The sequence below is a fragment of the Typopeltis vanoorti genome, chromosome 1 (assembly GCF_054136105.1).
Source record: "Typopeltis vanoorti isolate ZY-2024b chromosome 1, IOZ_Tvanoo_1.0, whole genome shotgun sequence".
NCBI lineage: Eukaryota > Metazoa > Arthropoda > Arachnida > Uropygi > Thelyphonidae > Typopeltis > Typopeltis vanoorti.
In genome coordinates, this window is record NC_143549.1 from 186942303 (window position 1) to 186962117 (window position 19815).

Below are 19815 nucleotides of genomic sequence, written 5' to 3' on the forward strand. Positions count from 1 at the left end.
TGAAAATAATCAGTAATTAATTTTATTAATTTGATATTACACATGTAAAACTTCAAAATTTAATACATTCCTGGATAACTCAATTGCACGAACAAAACACAAGATGTGTAAACATTTCGAACTGTAAACAAGAAATGATTGTTTAGCAAACAGCTTAACTCCTTCCAAGCAGCTTTATATAGGCAGGCTTCCCATAATGGACCAACTTAACTTTGAGGAATCAGCATAGCACCCTTCTGCTTCCAGGAATCAACGGCAAGTGAATATAATAGATCATCTGTTGGCTTAACTTCAGAGAATCATAATTACAAAAATTGATTTTTTTTTGTTGTTGCCATAGAGTAATCCCCCTAATATTTAAAACATCGAGGGGGGGGGTCTCCAAAATTCAAGTTTAAGTACATATGTACTGTTCTAGGAAATGATAATTATAATGGGAATACCCTTTTTAACGGAAATTTTAAAAATTTTGCAAGATGACAATCTTGCAAATAATGCATGATGGTCATTTAGGTATAGATGGACTGATGTACAGTAGTTAGGAGTGCAAGACAGGACAGTAAGAGCTGAAAATCATTGATAAAAACAAAACTAGCAATGACATTGTAACTGTGTTGCACTATGATGGCATGTCCACTTGAGGGTATACACTAGAAGATGAAAAAAATATTTTTGTTTCTGCATTAACATTTGAACTGCATTCTGTATTAGGTCTAAGTTCTGTGTACACACAAAACTTATATTTTAATTGCCAATCAATAATCAAAATGAAGTGATTTTGAAGAGGAAAAGATGATCGTTCTTTCATTTCATTGTGTAAGGTATACAATCATCTGAATCATATAAAAGAATGGAATTTTTAAACCTGGCATCAAAATAGGATATAATAAGCCTGGTTTTATTCAAGCAAATTTATTTATCATCTTAAATAAATTTTCTACAAGTTTGAGGTCATTAGTTAATAATGGCTGTGCCAAATGTACAAAAATAGTATTAAAAATAGGCTGGAAAACATAAAAAAACATTAACTGCATTCTTAATAGTTGAACCCACAGAACATTAACTATTTAGGCACAATCATCATAGAAAATTGGAAATTAATTAAACATAGAAATAGTTAACAGAATAAAGTTGGTATTGAAAAGTCAGCTGAACATATACGGAACAACAGAGAGAGATCACTAAAATCACCAAGCTAACAATATGCAAGGAAGTATTCAGAGCAATTTTAACACAAAGCTGCAAGTGACTAGAAACAATAGTTATTATTATTACCTCAAGACCTCATGGAGTCAAAGACTCACACACAGCTCATCATACCATGCCTTGAACACATTTAAACATCTTACAGACATCACACTCTCAGACAAGGCATTCCAATCATTCACAACTCTGCACGAAAAAAACCTGCCCCTCACTCCCCTACTCACACCCTTACCAACTAGGTCTCTATCATATCTCCCCTCTTCCTCCTGTCCACCAGACTCTGCAAATTACATCTTCTCAATCTTTCCTCATACTCAGCATTCCAGAGGTTAGAAACTACCTTAGTCAATCGCCTTTGGATCCTTTCCAACATCTCTTCATCCTTCTGAAAACCAGGTGACCAAATCTGGGCACAATCGTCCATGTGTGGCCTAATCAAAGCCTTATACAACAGAATACAAGAATCTCCCTACTTCTACACGTCGGTGTTCTCTGCATCATTCCCAGAAGCCTTTGTGTTGTCTTCACAATTTTGGCTATGTGTCCCCTAAATTTCAGATCCTTATCCACTATCACCTGCAGATCTCTTATTTCTTCCACCTCCGACAATATATCCTCACCAAGCATAAATTCTGCATCCCACCTTTGTTTTCATGGGTGATTGTTTTCCAAATTTTAAAACCTTATATTTTGCAACATTGAACTCTCATCTCCATTTCCGTGCCCAATCAGTCAATTTATTCAAGTCTTCTTGTAAGACCACAACATCTTCACTACTCTTCATGGTTCGTCCCAACTTTGCATCATTTGCAAAAACTGAATATCTCCATCCAAATCTTCACCAATATCATTAATATACAAGTCAAACAGTAATGGTCCTAAAACAGACCCCTGAGGCACACCACTAGTGACTTTCCTTTTCCTGGATATCGCTCCCCCATACACAACTTGTTGACCTATCAGATAGCTAGTCTCCAATCCAATGCACTAATCTAATATCCAACTCAATCTATCATGAGGTACTCTATCAAAAGCCTTTGTGAAATCTAAGTATATTACTTGTATCCTTCTCTGTTCAAGGAAGCAGTCACTTTATTGTAATAAGTAGATTACTAAAACATGACCTCCCTTTAGCAAATCCAAGCTGTCCATCAAATATAATACCATTGTTGTCACCCCAACTCTGGATCCTAGTTCTGACAAGCTTCTCCAACAACTTAACCACAACACCTGACACACAGATAGGCCTATAGTTTGATGCTTGAGTTCGATCACCTCCTTTATGAAGTGGCAAAATCTTGCCCTCCTTCCACTCTTTAGGAACTTGACCAAGTGCAAGACTCGTATTAAAAAATATGTCAAGATAGGTGTCAACTCCCTGGTACATTCCTTCAGAATACGTGGCGATATCAGTTGATCAAGGAACTAGAGAGCAAATATATATATATATATATATATATATATATATATATATATATATGTCCCCACCCCTGCAGAAAATTAAGAGTGAAGAGATGGAAACAATGATAGAATTATATTACAAATGAAAATATCAGAAAACAACATTTCAGCAATATTTAAGGATGTGCAAGCAGAGATAATACAAGATGCTCATTTAGGTATAGATGGACTGAAATACACCAGAAGATGAAAAAAATATTTTTGTTTCTGCATTAATAATTAGTTGCATCATAGCAGAGTTTTTTTTTTTATTATTCCATATAATTTTTTTGCAACTGATATAGACTTACCAGTTTTTAAACCTCCTCATGTTATCCAAAATGTTAAACTGTTGCCACCGTTTAGAAAAGTTAACTGTGTTTTCTGGTAGCAGATCACTATTTCCAATGTGAACAAAAGTCAAATCTTGTAAAATAAGTCCTCTGTAATATAAATAGAAGCAATGATGAAAATTTTGCCTATATACTAAATTAGTATTTGCAATACTAAGATAAGTAAACCAATACACATATAGCAGTAATAAATAATATTAAAACAATTAGCACCATTAATATCTAAATGATTATATGTGCTATACTAGAATAAATAAAAAAATTTAGTCAAGAAGCTTTTTTTTTTTTTTTATAAGATTACCTATATTTTAAATCTGTAAACCTTGAAATTTGATGTTTAGGGAAAGAATCTAATGCATATAATTCTAAAGAATAGGAAATTCACATGAATTTTTTTTTTTTTTAAATCACCCATGAAAGACTGTCAACCTACAGTAAATTAGTATCATACATCGGTTAAATAACGGTTCTCAAATGATCTGACTATAGGATTAGATAGAACCCTACTCTAGAAAATAAACATGATGCTTTTTTTTTTTAAGCAGCCCCTTCATGCTTCTAATCAGTAAAGTGGTGATCTCATAGCCTAATGGTTAGAGACATTGTTTAGAGGAATGCAAAACACTAATTACCAAGAAAAATGCATACAACATAAAAATGGCAGCAAAGAATCAACAGCATCAATGTGCAGAGGCACTGCAAGTTAACGGCATTATCAGCTGCTACCTTAGCAGCTGATAATGCCGTTAACTTGCAGTGCCTCTGCACATTGGCTACACAAGCATAATCTCATATATATATATATATATATATATATATATATATATATTTGAAAAAAATAGATTTAATGACTCCAAGACCGAGATAACATATAAAGATTTTAATGATAAATACTACTAGTTTCAGCATATAGCAGCCTTCTTCAGGTATTTATAAAGGAAAGGAATACTAATAAACATTGAATTATTTAAACAAACTGGAAATTACAGGTACAAATTGCCTCACATAATCGATACATAAAAACATTGTATTTTTCAAGTTGTTCCAACTGGCGTGCCATTGTTTGTTGCAATTGTTTGGAGACTTGTTTAGAGGAATGCAAAACACAATTGCAACAAACAATGGCACGCCAGTTGGAACAACTTGAAAAATACAACGTTTTTATGTATCGATAATGTGTGGCAATTTGTACCTGTAATTTCCAGTTTGTTTAAATAATTCAATGTTTATTAGTATTCCTTTCCTTTATAAATACCTGAAGAAGGCTGCTATATGCCGAAACTAGTAGTATTTATCATTAAAATCTTTATATGTTATCTCGGTCTTGGAGTCATTAAATCTATTTTTTTTTCAAATGTATAACAACCGAGTAAAAACTGATCGCTACATATATATATATATATATATATCTCAAAGCAAATCTGGAAGAAGTTAAATAATGACAAACAGTCATTGTTATTAATATACAGACACACCACCAATTTTCTGGTAAAGGATGATCCGACACTTCCTTCAGTCTAGACAAAATTATGAGAGCATTCTTGAAATTCTTGTGATAATCTGACTGGTTCACTGGGCTGACACAGATGACATGTTGTATGCATGCATTCTTGTTTAATTATTTACATCTGCACTTGATGGTGATCTCTTGATTTTAAATGAGCTAGAGCTTCTGAACAAGGAACAGTTTACAGTTTCATGGTAGTGATGTCAAGAGTAGGCACAAGCCTGTTTCCACTTACACTACATTAATTTACATTTGATATTTAGTTTCTAGCAGCACATGATGTTTTGGACCTATGGGAGAGATATAACTGGTGGGTTAGAGATATACGGATGAATTATTACTATGTGACTTCTATTGGTCTGGCAAAATGATTAATCTGGCAAGGCTCTAGAACCAAGAGTCTTGTTTGCGATCTTTTGGATGTATGCTAACAGATCAAATTGGATGAAGGAGGTTTATTTAGTGACTTGTTTGTATGGAAATATGATTTAGTACTTTGGTTAGTTTTTGAGATGTATCCTGAATAGAGAGGATGGAAATAGTTTTGCTATGATCTTGTATAAGCAGGCAAGAGAATTTTATTTATTCTACAGGAGTTGCAGTCACTGACAAAAAAAGTATGGTGTAGATAAGTTGGGTTCTGTGGCAAGAGCTTTGTCATTAAAACTAGCCATACGTGCTACAGTAAGGGTCGTATAATTTCTGTGTGTGTTGGCAACTTTCTATAAACATAAAAGATAGGGAAACATTTGAAAAAATGTGTAACGTATGTCTAGGAAGGGCAGACGCAACTGTTTGATTATTTTTCTAGTGAAAGATATTTTTGGATGTTGGCTGTTTAAATATATTTAAATCAAGGACAAATTACCTCTCCTATCCTTATCTGGTGTTCATGGTGTTTTGTTCCTATTATTATTATTATTTTAGAAAATGGCCAAAGTGGCCAATCAGATAAAGTCAGGATTAAAGATTACATCAAATACTTAACTCCTTGAGCAGTAATACCACACACACCATGATGCTTCTATTTCAAACAGTATCACTGTACATACTGTATATGTTGGTATATAAGTTTAAAAAAAAAAAAAAAAAAACTGAAACAAGAGGTGGTTTTTATTCTGGGCATAAAATCTGAATCTCTAAATTCATCAATGGAAAATGATGTCTAGTGATGACAGTGAGGATGAAACATCATCCAATTCCTGACACTATATCCTCAGGGGGTGTACAGGATCTTATGCTAGTAATGCATGAAAAGTTACATTACTACTAACTTCCTATCAACAATTTTCCTCCAGATTAGCCTGTTTATCTGTCAACATTCCAATATTATCAGATCTTATATTTCTGTCTTCTAAGGAACTTTTTACTGTATCAATCCACCTACATCTTGGTCTTCCTCTAAGTCTTTTCCCTGCCATCCTGGCACAGAACATTTGTTCAGCTAATCTTTCTTCTCCCATTCTATTTAAATGGCCATGCCATATGAGATTACCTCTGCTAACAATGTCAAGTTCTTTCCTAATAGTCTTGTTATCAATATATCTCTCAAATCTGTGGCCTCCATTCTTTGATCAAGAGTTTTATTTTTAACCCAGCTCTCAGATCTATAAGTTAAAATTGGTTTGAACACTGTCTTGTATACAACTAGTTTAATGTTTTGAGTAATCTCTCTCTTATTCCATATAAATTTATTCAGTTGACTTCCCACCAGCTTTGCCAATTCTGCTGTCTATTTCCAAATTTAATTTGCAATCTTCACTAAAAATTGTGCCTAAATAGCTGAAATATTTTACTTTTTCTAAAGATTCTCATTCAGGATGCAGTTGATGTTTTCAATATTTCTGCTTATTTTCAGTTGATGTCTTACCATACCAGTTATTTCTCAAAAATACTTACATAAATCTTACCAGGAAGATTCAGTAGAGAAATTCCTTTGTAATTCTCACATTATAAAGGAAAGTAGTATTAAACCTGATATCAAGCTTGGAGATGTTGGTCTTAACTCTTTACTTTATGCAGATGATGTTATACTAATAAATAAATCGCTGACACTAACATCTCCAAGCCTAATATTAGGTTTAATACTCTAATACTGCTTTCCTTCATAATGTGATCCACATAGATGATGAATAACAGTGGAGATAATGTACATCCTTATTGCATGGCTGACTTATCAAACCACCTTCCTGTACCTCCTTCAATTCTAACTGCTGATTTACAACTCCAATAGAAACTATGTATTTATTGATATAATATCCCATTTACACCTTCCCTTAGTGCAGAGAATTAAGAGAATGCATTGGTCTTCCTTTACCACGAGTTGCCTCAGTCCTGAAGATACTTCAGGTGCAAACTTTGTTTGCTTACACTTGGATAAAGGATTAAATTAAATTTATTATAGTATAACCAAGTGGAAAAAAACTTCCAACATTTTTCTCTAAATCCAGAGTAATTTAATAATAAGGTGAGACACCTTTTGGCAACTCGTATAGGTAAATATGACTTCTCCATTGCTTCCACCTTGGCACCACCACCACCTCTGGGTCTGGCTCCCACTGATGAGACCTCAATAAAAGTCTAAACCAGTCTGGGTAGTGGCCCTTCCCTTAATGCATAGCATTATACATGTCCGCAAGGAGATGTGCTTTGCATTATGGGAGATACTAAGATAAGGAGTGATGAGAGCTTGATCCACCTTTACCACTAGTTGCCTTAGTCCTGAAGATACTTCAGGTGCAAACTTTGTTTGCTTACACTTGGATAAAGGATTAAACTAAATTTATTATAGTCTAACCAAGTGGGAAAAAACTTCCAATACCTCTGTCCTTTGGAAGTTTTTCCTATATTGTTTTCCCAAATACCTAACTTCCAACTCTTCAAGAAGCACATTAACAAATTTTTTTTTTTCTCTCTCTCTGATGGCTTGCCCACACATGGCACTGTCGTCTTCTTGTGTGTGCGTGTGTGTGTGTGTGCGCGCACGCACGCACGCACGCGCACACACACACACACACACACACACAAGACGACATTGATGGGAGAGGATGATATACATATAAAATTCATTCAGCAAGTCTAATGAGCAGTGCAAATTGGAGGATACTAACATTTGACTTCCTCGCCATCAAAGTAAAGGCTATCACAGATATAATTTTAAACACATAAAAAAGAATTAAAAAGAAAAGCAGAACAAATAATAACCATTTTTTTTTTTTTTACCTTTGACTACACAACATAAATGTTATGTAGTCACACACTTCTTTCACACTGATGATTGTTTAAGTAAAAGCAAAATATTCATCTAATTTTTACCTTTAATTAGACATCTCTACTGTGAACATGTGTTCTTTCTAAAACTCCGTTTCATTTACTCACACCTATCACATATATTGGCAAAATACCACTCTCATGCCTTTGTCTGACTGCTTCCCATCATTCCTTCATATCTGTCTCTTCTAATACAGCTATCTCTCTCTCTCTCTCTCTCTTTAAATTATCAGTGTTGCACTTTTGCAATCAGTCATGTCCCAAATCTCTGCATCTGACAAACATGCTTTTATCATAAGCCATAATCCTAATCACCGAATCTCCATATCCTGCTAATGGACTTTTTCACTCTTATACACCATTCCATTTTCATCTTCATGCACACATTTCAATTTTCATATTTCTCTCTAATGCACACTTAACTGTGGTTGCTACAATCTTTCTTTCATAATTTCATCTGCTGTCACATCTTGCATATTCATTTTGCCTATTCTTATAGTTTTCTTATTCATACCTAGTAAGACGGTAATGGAATCATAATAAAGTAATCAAATTAAATTGACATGTGTAATATAAACTTATCTGGCAATATGAAAATAAGCTGAAAAACAAATTTTGCCAACATACTCACATATAAGGAATACAAGGTGGCTCTGTCTCTGCTAAAGCTTGTCGATAAGCTCGAAATGAAGAGGAACTATCAATCAACGCACAGTACTCTTTAAGTCCCTAAGAGTTCAATAGTAAGAGTTTACACACTTCTTTATGACAAAGTGTGAAAATTATTTAATCAGAAAAAACTTAAAAGGATATCAACAACTAAACAAAATAATGTAATAAATAATAATAAAATAAACAATGTAAAAAATAAATTAAAAAAATACAAACAAATATATAAAATTGATAGATATGGAAAAAAAAATCCTTAGCCCACCCACAATACAAATGTACTATGGGTTTAGTAATAACCACATAAAAACTAAACAGTCTAAATAATGCTGATATATTTGGATAATACTAGAAAAAAAAAAAAAGAGTAACAAAATAAAACAATATCAAAAACAAAGTCCGCATAAGTTTAAGATATTAAGAAGGAAAATTCAAAAACCAAACAGTTATTTCATTGTTTTTCTTTTTAAATCACAATTCATTTAGTCCATATTAATTAAATAATGCACACCATTTCCAAAACTACTACTACTACACTAAACTCAATATGCTATCAGATCATTTCAGATCACTGCTAGATCATTGCTGATCTAGCAGTGGCTAACTAATCAAATGACTGGCAAATCTCTATAGCAGATGTATTAATCCATTATGGATATATGTACAGCATGCTGATTATATAATATTAAAATATTTTATCACTAATATTATCCAGGACTTCCACAAATCCATGAAAATGTTCAAGCATCAAGAATTCCAAATAACAAATTAAAGTATTACATCAGAAAAGTGTCTTTTCCTACCATTTTCCTTTTTTATTCCTACAAATAGTACTAATCAATTCAAACTCACAAAAAACTTGGTGTTCAGTTGACAAACATGCTTTTAGACTTATTCAAATTAAGTGGATATTGAATCCAACATTATTTCATACCCGAATATAGAGACTATAAAAGTTTCGGCAGATACAAGCGTACAACACCAACCTTTCATGACAGGGCAACTCGTAGTAAAGGTGGAGCAAGCTGCAATCACTGTCCTTAGTATTTTCCCATAGTGTAAAACACATCTCTTAGGAGATGTATGATGTTATACATTATGGGGGAAGGTCACTACCCAGACCACTTTCGACCTTTTTTGAGGTCTCATCAGTGGGAGCAAGACCAAGAATATGGGGGGGGAGGTCACTACCCAGACCGGTTTCGACCTTTTTTGAGGTCTCGTCAGTGGGAGCTAGACTAAGAATACTCAGGATGAAGTGATGCAGAACTTGTACTTTACGATACAAGTTGCTAAAAAAAGTGTCACATTACAAGGCACCAAAAATTACTGAAAAAGAGAGCCAAAAGGCTTCACTTCAGATGCAAAATTATCCAAATTAAGTGGATATTGAACCCAACATTATTTCATAGCTGAATATAGAAACTACAAGAGTTTCATGCCGAATATAGAGAAGACTATAAAAGTTTCGGCGGATACAAGTGTACGCCAACCTTTCATGACAGGGTAACTCGTAGTTAAGGTGGAGCAAGCTCCGATCACTGTCCTTAGTATTTTCCCATAATGTAAAACACATCTCCTAGGAGATGTATGTGTGATTAGAGGTTGCTCCACCTAAAGTCTTCTATAGTGAAAATCAGAAGCCAGTACTTCACTGTGTAGTGAAACAAAGTACTGCTATTGATTCTTAAAAGTTGTGATTATCAAAATTTAGTACTTTTTATTACCATCACTATTTTCTGACCTGTATCATTAAGGAGATGCACAAGATACTTTGCTAGTACTACACTTTCAGATACCATTAAGGGTTCATTGCTATGAACAATTTTCTTCCAAACTGGACTAGTCAGGTCTCCAATTTGATTAGCTCTTACACTGCTGTCCTCAAAAGGTACTTCTTTAATTTTTTTTCACTGAACTTTTTGCTTCAAACAGCTGTAAGTATTAGCTATGCTTACACATTCTTGGATGCTAATAATGTCATGTTGCTTTCAGGTTCTTTCACTGAACTCATTTCTGAATTTAGCTCACTCCTCTGATCTGTCTAAAAACTCATTCATTATGGCCAGTTAGATATTCAATCTTTAATCATCCTACTGGTAAGAGGCGATGGAATGACAGAAAGAGAAGATTGATTCAGTAAGTTTAAGCCAGATGGTAATGGATGGGCAGGCAGCTGCTCTTGTTATTAGTCTTGGAAGAAAGACGAATGATGGTGGGCAGTTCAGCAGAAAGGAAGAAACTGAACATCAACGAAAGAGCAAGTGACCCTGTGAGAGAAGATGGAGAGGGGGTATTATGAATTAATCATATTGTCTTTTTCTAAGAAAACAATCTGATTAATTGATAGAGGTCTGGGTGAACCACTCAAAAAATAGCTTTCTCCACCAACAAATCATATCCTGGCTTTATTTGGATGTACACACTCTCTGCTGCTTGCAGTCTAACAAGTACATACACATGCAATCACAATATTGGAGTCCAGACAGATAATAGATTAATTTGGAGGAAGGTTGTTGATAGGAAGTTGGTAATGTAAACTTTTCATGTAGCATTATCATAATATTCTGTACACCCCACGTACACACTCCTCAGACTTTTTTGGTGCTCATTTAAATGCTTTTAACACCATAGAAGCACTGACTGTCAGTGAGGTCCAACATCATTCAGAAAACCTGTCTGTTTTGTATAATATGTATACCTCAAACTCACCATAAATTCTTGCAGTTGTTTGCTGTGTTAGAGACAATTGCAAATTCACTTCACTCACTCACTCTCTCTGAACATTGCCCTGACATCCTTAGATTTTCAGTGCCTCACTTTACTAAGGTGTAAATCAAATCTGACATATGTTAAGATGTATGACTTTTGAGTGATTATGAGACTGTTTAAGACTAAGACTATGAGGCGAGTCTGATTTAAACACATGAATTCTCTGGCAATGCAGAAATAAAAACCCAGTTTCAAAGAAAATAACCCATTACTTCTATAAGAGACCACATAACTTGTCTTCAGTTGAAACCCTTACAAAATTTGAAGAGTTGAGACTGGAGCTTTCCAAGAAAAGGGCTCTGCATGACATCAGAAAAACACGCATTTGGTGTTATATTAAAATATGAATTTTATCAATTTCTTTATTTACACAAACTATATTAAAATAAAAGTATACATTTTTGAGACAGCCCATATAAAGTAATGCATAATTTATAACCAAACTTTAATTACTGTAAAATTTGGCTAAATTCTTAGTGCAAGCTACACATTGTAAAAAAAAACTATCCATGTCAGTCAACTAAAAAAAAAAAAAAAGACTTACATTATTGTTCATCAAATATTTCTTTTAAAAGAACAATAATCTCAGAGAACTTTTTGCTGAACATAACCTTATTTACATAATACTTACAATGAAAATATAGTGTGGATATTTCTCTTAGAATGAAAAGATTACTTTTAAAATCAATGGCACAGATATGGATTCACTGATATTACCTCCCCATTGTCTTTATGAAGTCATCTAAGAAGTGCCTCTGTAGTGCAACTGGAAGAATGATAGCACTTCCCTTCGACTGGAAAAGACCAGAGTTCGATTCTTGTGATGAGAGGAATCATATATAGACTCAGCATAGAACATCACTACCATCAACACATGACAATATTTATTGTCTGGAAATAGTTTTTCATCCCATATACAGGCAAATCAGCCACAAGAACACATGTAATTTACAGACGATAAATATTGTTGTGTGTTGATGGTAGTGGTGTTCTACGATGGGTTCTTGGAAGTGTCACATAATAAGAATAATAAAAATAAAAATTCTGTCCCCTAAAAACTATATGACTATCAGAGGAATCTGTAGCCTATAAACATTAGGTTAAACTATAAGGAAAGAAAAAATCTAATGAGCAGTAAACAGCTGAACCAAGCTAAAGGAAATCTTCGAGAATTCCTTCATTATGTGGCAGGTAAAAGGAATAATGATTATGGAAAATAACTTTGGTGATTGCAGTAGAAATCAGTGCATTGAACAACCACTTTGTCAGTGGAAATCAACAAAGTGAAAAGATACGTGACACTTGGCAGAGAATAACATGAAGGATTTATTGTCATTGAAAATTCTCAATGTAAACAAAACAATGGAATGAGAGAGAACAGTATTTTTAGATCCTTTAGTCTAATTAAAGGATTTAGGAATGGTAATCATTCCTTTGATATTTATAATCCTACCAACCCCATACAAATACCTCAAGCACCAACTAATGAGATCACATTTAACAATATAGCATCATAAAAAAAAAAAGCTAATACAAACAGCCACTTCAGAATAAACCAGACAATGCAGTAAACAATTCTGCTGCAATGAGTGCTTTATTTTGGGATGGTATGCAATGGTAATGCATATTGGCTACTTTATTAACAATAATGTGTGACATACAGATGCATTTAAAATTTTATAATATTTAGTAATTTTGACATGTTTACCTAGTATACAAATCAGTTTGGTTACTTAATAAAATTTACATTTTTCACTGTTTATTGTTAAGATATTTTTTAAAAATATTTTCTATAATTTTTTAAAATATTTCTTATATAAAAATTTTATTAAAAATTCCTTATCTGCATTTTATTTATTTTTATATCTATGTGTACAGTATATTTATGCTTAATAAACTGAGCATTTACTTAATTTTCTGTTAAAAATACCAAGCAATTTTAAACCTGGTTTTACTCCATTTCCCAAGTAAGCAAACAGACAAACAAGTCAAGTTTGCGCCTGCAAGACCAAGGCAACTCGTGGTAAAGGTGGCATAAGCTCCAATCACTAATCTTAATATTTACCCTTAATGCCAAAACACATCTCCAAGAAGGGGATGCATGATGTTTTGTATTAAAGGCAAGAGGCCACTACCCAGACTGGTTTCGACCTTTTTTGAGGTCTCATCAGTGGGAGCTAGGCTAGGAATACCAAGATTTAGTAATACAGAGCTTATAAGTATTTTACCAGAACAAGTTGCCATAAGGTGTTTTAACCTTATTAATATTAATTAATATTTAATATTTTTTAAACATTAAATTAAATAAATTTAATTTAATATTTAATAAATTAATATTTAATAATTAATTAATATTAATTAATTATATTAATAAGGTGAAAACACCTTATGGCAACTTGTTCTGGTAAAATACTTATAAGCTCTGTATTACTAAATCTTGGTATTCCTAGCCTAGCTCCCACTGACGAGACCTCAAAAAAGGTCGAAACCAGTCTGGGTAGTGGCCTCTTGCCTTTAATACAAAACATCATGCATCCCCTTCTTGGAGATGTGTTTTGGCATTAAGGGTAAATATTAAGATTAGTGATCGGAGCTTATGCCACCTTTACCACGAGTTGCCTTGGTCTTGCACTACCTGTAGGATCAGCTAGACTTGCATCACTTGCAGGTGCAAACTTGACTTGTTTGTCTGTTTGCTTACTTGGGAAATGGAGTAAAACCAGGTTTAAAATTGCTTGGTATTTTTAACATTTATTATACCCAAGGTAAAATACTTTCTACATTCTTAATTTTCTGTTCTTATTCAAAAACGTTATCATGCTATTAAGTAAAAATAAACTGGTGTCCAAAATCTAAGGATGAACACTTTTTTTGAAGATTAAAACTGCAAATTCAGACGAATCAGCTTGTAGCAATTTGTATAGCTCATGATTTCAAGTAGAAAGTGGTATGCATTCAAATTTTCGAATTGCGTGCAAAGAGGTCACATGGTGGCACTCAACAGGATAAAAGGAAAAAGTTTGAATGAAAAAACAATCAAGTTGCAAACTTGGATGTCTTATAATGTCTCAGAGACATCATCTAGATCAGGGGTTCTCAACCTTTTACAGTGGCATACCACTATATTTAATTCAAGATATTAGATGTACCAGTAATGCACTGGTACATCTAATATATGCGTACCATAGGTTGAGAATCCCTGATCTAGATGATTTTATTATTATTATTATTATTATTAAGAGACTCATCGAGGGAGGCCACATACTACACGCACCAGCTATCATACTTATTCTTGAATTCATTCACGCTGCTTGCACTCACAACATCCAATGGCAATCCATTCCAATCACGTACAACCCTATGAGAGAAAAATCTAGCCCTCACCCCCCCCTCTTAGTGGCATTCATTCTCAGCTTCCAAGGATGCCTTCTTGTCCTTTCCCGACCCTCCATAAATTGAAATCCTGTATGACCCTTTCAGAAGTTTGCAAGTCAATCACCCATATCAAATCATATCATCCCTCTTTCTCCTGTTTGCTAGCATCTGTAGTCTATAAATTTTCAATCAGTCTTCATAATCAGCATTCCACAATCCTGATATCATTTTTAACACTCTCCTTTGCACTGTCTCCACTATATATAAGAATCACAATGGAAACTAAGACATGAGACCTGCACACAATAGTCCAAGTGAAGTCTTAACAAGGCCTCGTAAAAAGGCAAAATGATATCCTTATCTTTACATATGAATGTTTCTTTCAGCATTGCAATTACCTTTTGAGTTGTATTTGCAATTTTTGCTACATGGCCCCTGAACTTCAACTTCCTATCTACTAACACTCCAAGATCCCTAAGCCTCATCAGTTTCTTCTAACATAATCCCACCAATATAATACGACACTAGATATCTAATCATGCTGAAGTGAATGACTTTACATTTACTGACATTGAACTGATATTCATTTTCCCATGTTTCACAATTCCAGCTTATTCAAATCATTTTGCAAGTACTGCATATCCTACCTATCTTTGCATCATCAGCAAATAGCTGTACGTCACTTGTCAAATTTCACGTGGAGAAGAATTATTGGATAGCTTGAAGAAGGCCCCAGAATTACTGATATTGCCAGAGAGTGTGGAATTTCATAGCATTGTATCCTATGAAATTCTTCACTTACAGAAGAATTCTTATTGAAGAACTTCATTGCAATATCTTTTTCCAGCACTTGTAGCTCAGTGCATCCATTAAGCATAATGCCTTCCCATACCATGATCCCAGCACTGCATTATCTATCCCTTTTAAGAACATTTTTGCAATGGTAAGCAGTACCACTTTCATGTCAAATCAAGTGTCATCTAGAATCAGAGGAAAGACTAAAACAACTTTCATGTGCAAAGAGTGAATCATCCCATGGTGCCTTGTCCAATTGTTATGGATATATAACACCAATGAAAACATGAGCTGTGGATAAGGGGATGCAGACAGACTTTTGAGCATATAGGCCTATTGGTCACTGACGTCTTGCCACAGTTTTTCAAGATATCTGCATATCTGTGCTTGAATAAACATAACCAACGTATCATGGCAGGTACGTTGGTTATGTTTTGCTGTTATAACCAAAAATCTGTCTTCATGCTCCATTATAGAGTGAGGACAACCTCTTAGCAAAGATCTGGAACACATTCCAGTGTCTGGGCAGCATTTTAAATCATTGGAATGTGTTCCAGATCTTGGGAAACCATATGCCTGGGAAAGGAGTGTCCTGGGTTCGACTCCCGTCACTAATGTGAGAAGCTTAAGGATCTTTCTCAGACATAGCCAAGTTAACTGGTCTTGTGCATGGACAGCAGGGTTTTTCTCCCGTTTATCTGTGGTTTTTCTTCCTGCAAGCAGGCAAACCGGCCCCATGAACACATGAGATACAGCCATAGGATATACCTATGGCTGTATCATAGGGCTATCACCTTATCCTCGGGATGGGTATGACTTACAAGAGCTCAAGCCAGATCTGTAACAGGCCAGTAGGCCTACTACATAGTAGAAAGGAGAAGAAGAAGAGTATGCTGGCAATAAATTTATGTCCACATTTGGCTGTAGTCATAAAAATTTTTTCATATAGGTAAAAATGTAGTTTGTCTTTAACTTTTGGATACCAGCGTATTAGTAAATAATTTTTTTAGTTTTCTTTTCATATCCTTTTAATTTTCAATTTTTCTTGCTAGCAAAGAATGAGTACTGCAGCTATTTTACACACACACACACATACACAAAAAATCAGTGATCATAACTATACCAAAATTAATGAAACTCCCAGAACTACTTTGCAGACTAAAGGAGAAGCTATATATTTCAAAACTCTAGTGCAGTTCCCATATTCACAATGGTTCAGAAATGATTTAAAATAGTTTTCACACCAGTATTCAGTAACTTCCCTTATCCAGTCTTATCCTGTCGAGAAAACCACAGGTCTGAAAAACAATCTAAAATCTGGATGACTATTCTGAGAAACTACTTATATAACTGAGAACATTCTTCATCTGATGAATTGACAAAACAGCAATGTGCAAATAAAAGCCATGATGTCAGTTTGGATTTTGCTGCCTTATTTTTGTTTTTATGTGCTAATATAATTCCAGTACATAGAAGATGCTTTGGTGATAGGTTTAAAAATCAATTACTTTAATTACTATTTCTGTTATATATTTATGTTATTAGCAACCTCCTAAATTTAGGTGACAAAAACAGTATCCTTCATATTAACATATTTAACCAACATGCAAGTTTGAATATTTATCTGCTATTTGGGTTGTAATAATTACAAAAACAGAAAATTCCTAATTAACCTGGTGGATATGTTCCTGGTTTTTCACCTTCAGAAAAAGTGCATACAAGAGACACTGATTTAGATCATTTATTCATTTTGCTAAATAAATTATCCATTTGATCAATGAAATCAGAATATGAAACTTGACTAGCTATTAAGTAGCATAATAGTTGCTCCTACTGTTTAAAATTTGGCATTAATTTTCTTAATTGATTTATGAAATACATAGTTCCTGTGTCAGCAATTCTAATTTTTTGGATAAAATTTTTCTGACAATTCAATGGGGAAAAAAATTAGTAATTTTTAAACAGTTAAAACACACTGATGTTTCCTGAAAGCACAATAAATTGGATTTCCTGTACGTTAAACAAAATGCATATTGCTCCCATATTTAAGAATTTAGGGACACAAAACACATGTTAAAACAATTCTTTTACTAATTATTAATAAAATAACACTTGATGTTTCAACCCCTGTATCGAGGTCATCACCAGAAGGATACATGTGTATAGGAACCAAGCTACATGCTGCTGCACTCTATAAAGGTAAATTAAATCTACGTTGTTAACTAATCTTTTTTCTTAGCCTGACCTCTAGTGATAAAAAATAAATAAATAAATGAAAACTACAATAAACTCTGCTAAAGTCCTCATGTACTAAGATTCTTCTGGAATTGTACAGTTCAGGTTGCTATTGAATGTTCCAAAAAAAAAAAAAAAAAACACTTCAAGTGTTCTTGTATGGAGATTTTTCTTTGTGGTTGCTATGAAGGTTGCAAATGGGTCCTCCACATTCTTGGAATGGTTAGACCATCATTTTTATTCAGATTTGGATTATGTTTGAGCATTTCACATGCCTCTTTGAATTTCTTCTCGAACCAGGTTTTGGTGCAGTGTAGGGACTTGGTACCTTTCCAATCAATTCTGTGATATGTTTGGAGTGCATGGTCAGAAAGGCCAGTTTTTCCAAAATGGAGGTATTTAATATATCATTTGTGTTCATCCTTCCTGATTGGGATGGTTCACCCCGTTTCTCCTATGTATGGTATGTTACATGTGGTACACCCCTGGGTGGGCTAGGTGTGGCAGAGGATCCTTGGAAGAACTGAGTAGGTGTCTTAATTTTGTCGGGCATTTAAAGGTTGTTTTGATGTTGTATTTGTGTAGTGCTCTGTCTATTTTTTCGGAAATGCCTCTAACATATGGTGCATACTGCAGAAATTTTATATCTGAATTCAGTAATTCTTATTTAAGAAAAATAAGAATTACTGAAAAATAATATTCAACATAGTGAGATACATGGACCTGTCACTCTCCAACAAATGACCAGTTTTCTAGCCTTTGATCTGGCATATTATGCCACTTTGTTCTGCCTTTGATCTCAAATCATAATCAACTCATACTATAGCAAACACCATTATAACAAATTAATGGAAAAAAAGTCCCAATGAAAAAGTCCAGTTAGCACAATGATATTTTGAAGAAAATTTACTATAGCAAATTATTCATTAGGGGTGCTTAAGGGTCAAAGCTGTATAACTGAGAGGAGACCTCCACATAGCCTTTAAAGGAATGCGGAGAACCGACCAGGGCTTCTGACCTAATGTCCAATCCTCACCTTCTCGTGGTGCACCCTGTTGGGTATCTACTTTGATACTGAACGAACGAGGATGGGCTGGCAATTTGGGATTTAGCCGACCAAATTGTATTCTTATTGGTTAAACCAAAATAAAAAATGATGGTACAACATGACAAAATTTCATGCCGGCTGGGGCGTCGCCCGGTTAAACAAGGCCCCCGTTGTTTTCGCCAGGGAACCAGGGCGAACAGCGAAAAGTCAGCTACTGGAACAAATCTGAAAACAAACCCCAACTCAACATCACCAGAGTTAAAGATCGGTACTATCAACGTAAGAAGCCTGAATGGCAAAGAAATGGAGCCAGCTGAGGAATTAGATAAGTACCAGATCGACATAATTGGGGTGACTGAAACAAAAAAGACCAAAACTGGTGAGATCTTTCTGAGGAATAAATACAAAATGTTATATTCAGGCAATAACAATCAAGGAAAAGAAGGAGTAGCCATAGTATTCAACACAAAATACGAGGCTAATCTTCTTGAATGGCAGTCAGTCTCAAGTAGAGTAATGTGGGCAAATATGAGAATGGGGAACTGGACAATGAGACTTATTTGTGCCTATGGTCCCACAGCAGGTTCTACTAAGGTAGAAGTGGAGGAATTTTTTGAGGCTTTAGAAAAAGCAACTGACACAATGAAAAAGGAAAAGTTGGTCCTTGTTGGGGATCTAAATAGTAGAGTAGGAAATGATTGTGAGACATACAAAAATATTTTGGGAAAATTTGGAGAAAAGAGCAAAGCTAATAATAATGGCAAATATCTGTTGGATTTCTGCTCAGGACATGGACTGGTTATTACTAACACCATGTTCCAACATAAAAATGTGCACAAATTCACATGGAGAGAAGAGGCTAGGAATAAGAAAAGTCTCATTGACTATGTTATTGTTGATAGTGATGTTTTCTCCCTGGTGCTGGACACCAGAGTGTACAGAGGATTTGAAATTGGAAGTGATCACTATTTAGTCTTGAGCAGGATAAAATTGAATTTCATATTGAAAAGAATAACATGTAAGAAAGTTTTAAAGCGAATAAAAGTTGAGCAGCTCTCAGATGTGAACTGTAGACTAAAATACAGAAAGATTATTGAAAAGAAAATGAAAGAGTTTGAGAACAGGAATCAAACCTTGGAGATTCA

General features: G+C 34.3%; 1 protein-coding gene across 1 annotated transcript in view; it reads right to left on the bottom strand.

Moving 5' to 3' along the window:
• C3G (C3G guanyl-nucleotide exchange factor) overlaps positions 1 to 19815 on the bottom strand; it is a 350856-nt gene that overhangs the window by 14141 nt on the left and 316900 nt on the right. Inside the window, exons 17-18 of the mRNA XM_090405787.1 lie at positions 8408 to 8505; positions 2958 to 3089 (exon numbers count right to left, since the gene is read on the bottom strand). Of these exons, the coding sequence (XP_090261913.1) occupies positions 2958 to 3089; positions 8408 to 8505 (230 nt within the window). The remainder of the gene's footprint in view (positions 1 to 2957; positions 3090 to 8407; positions 8506 to 19815) is intronic.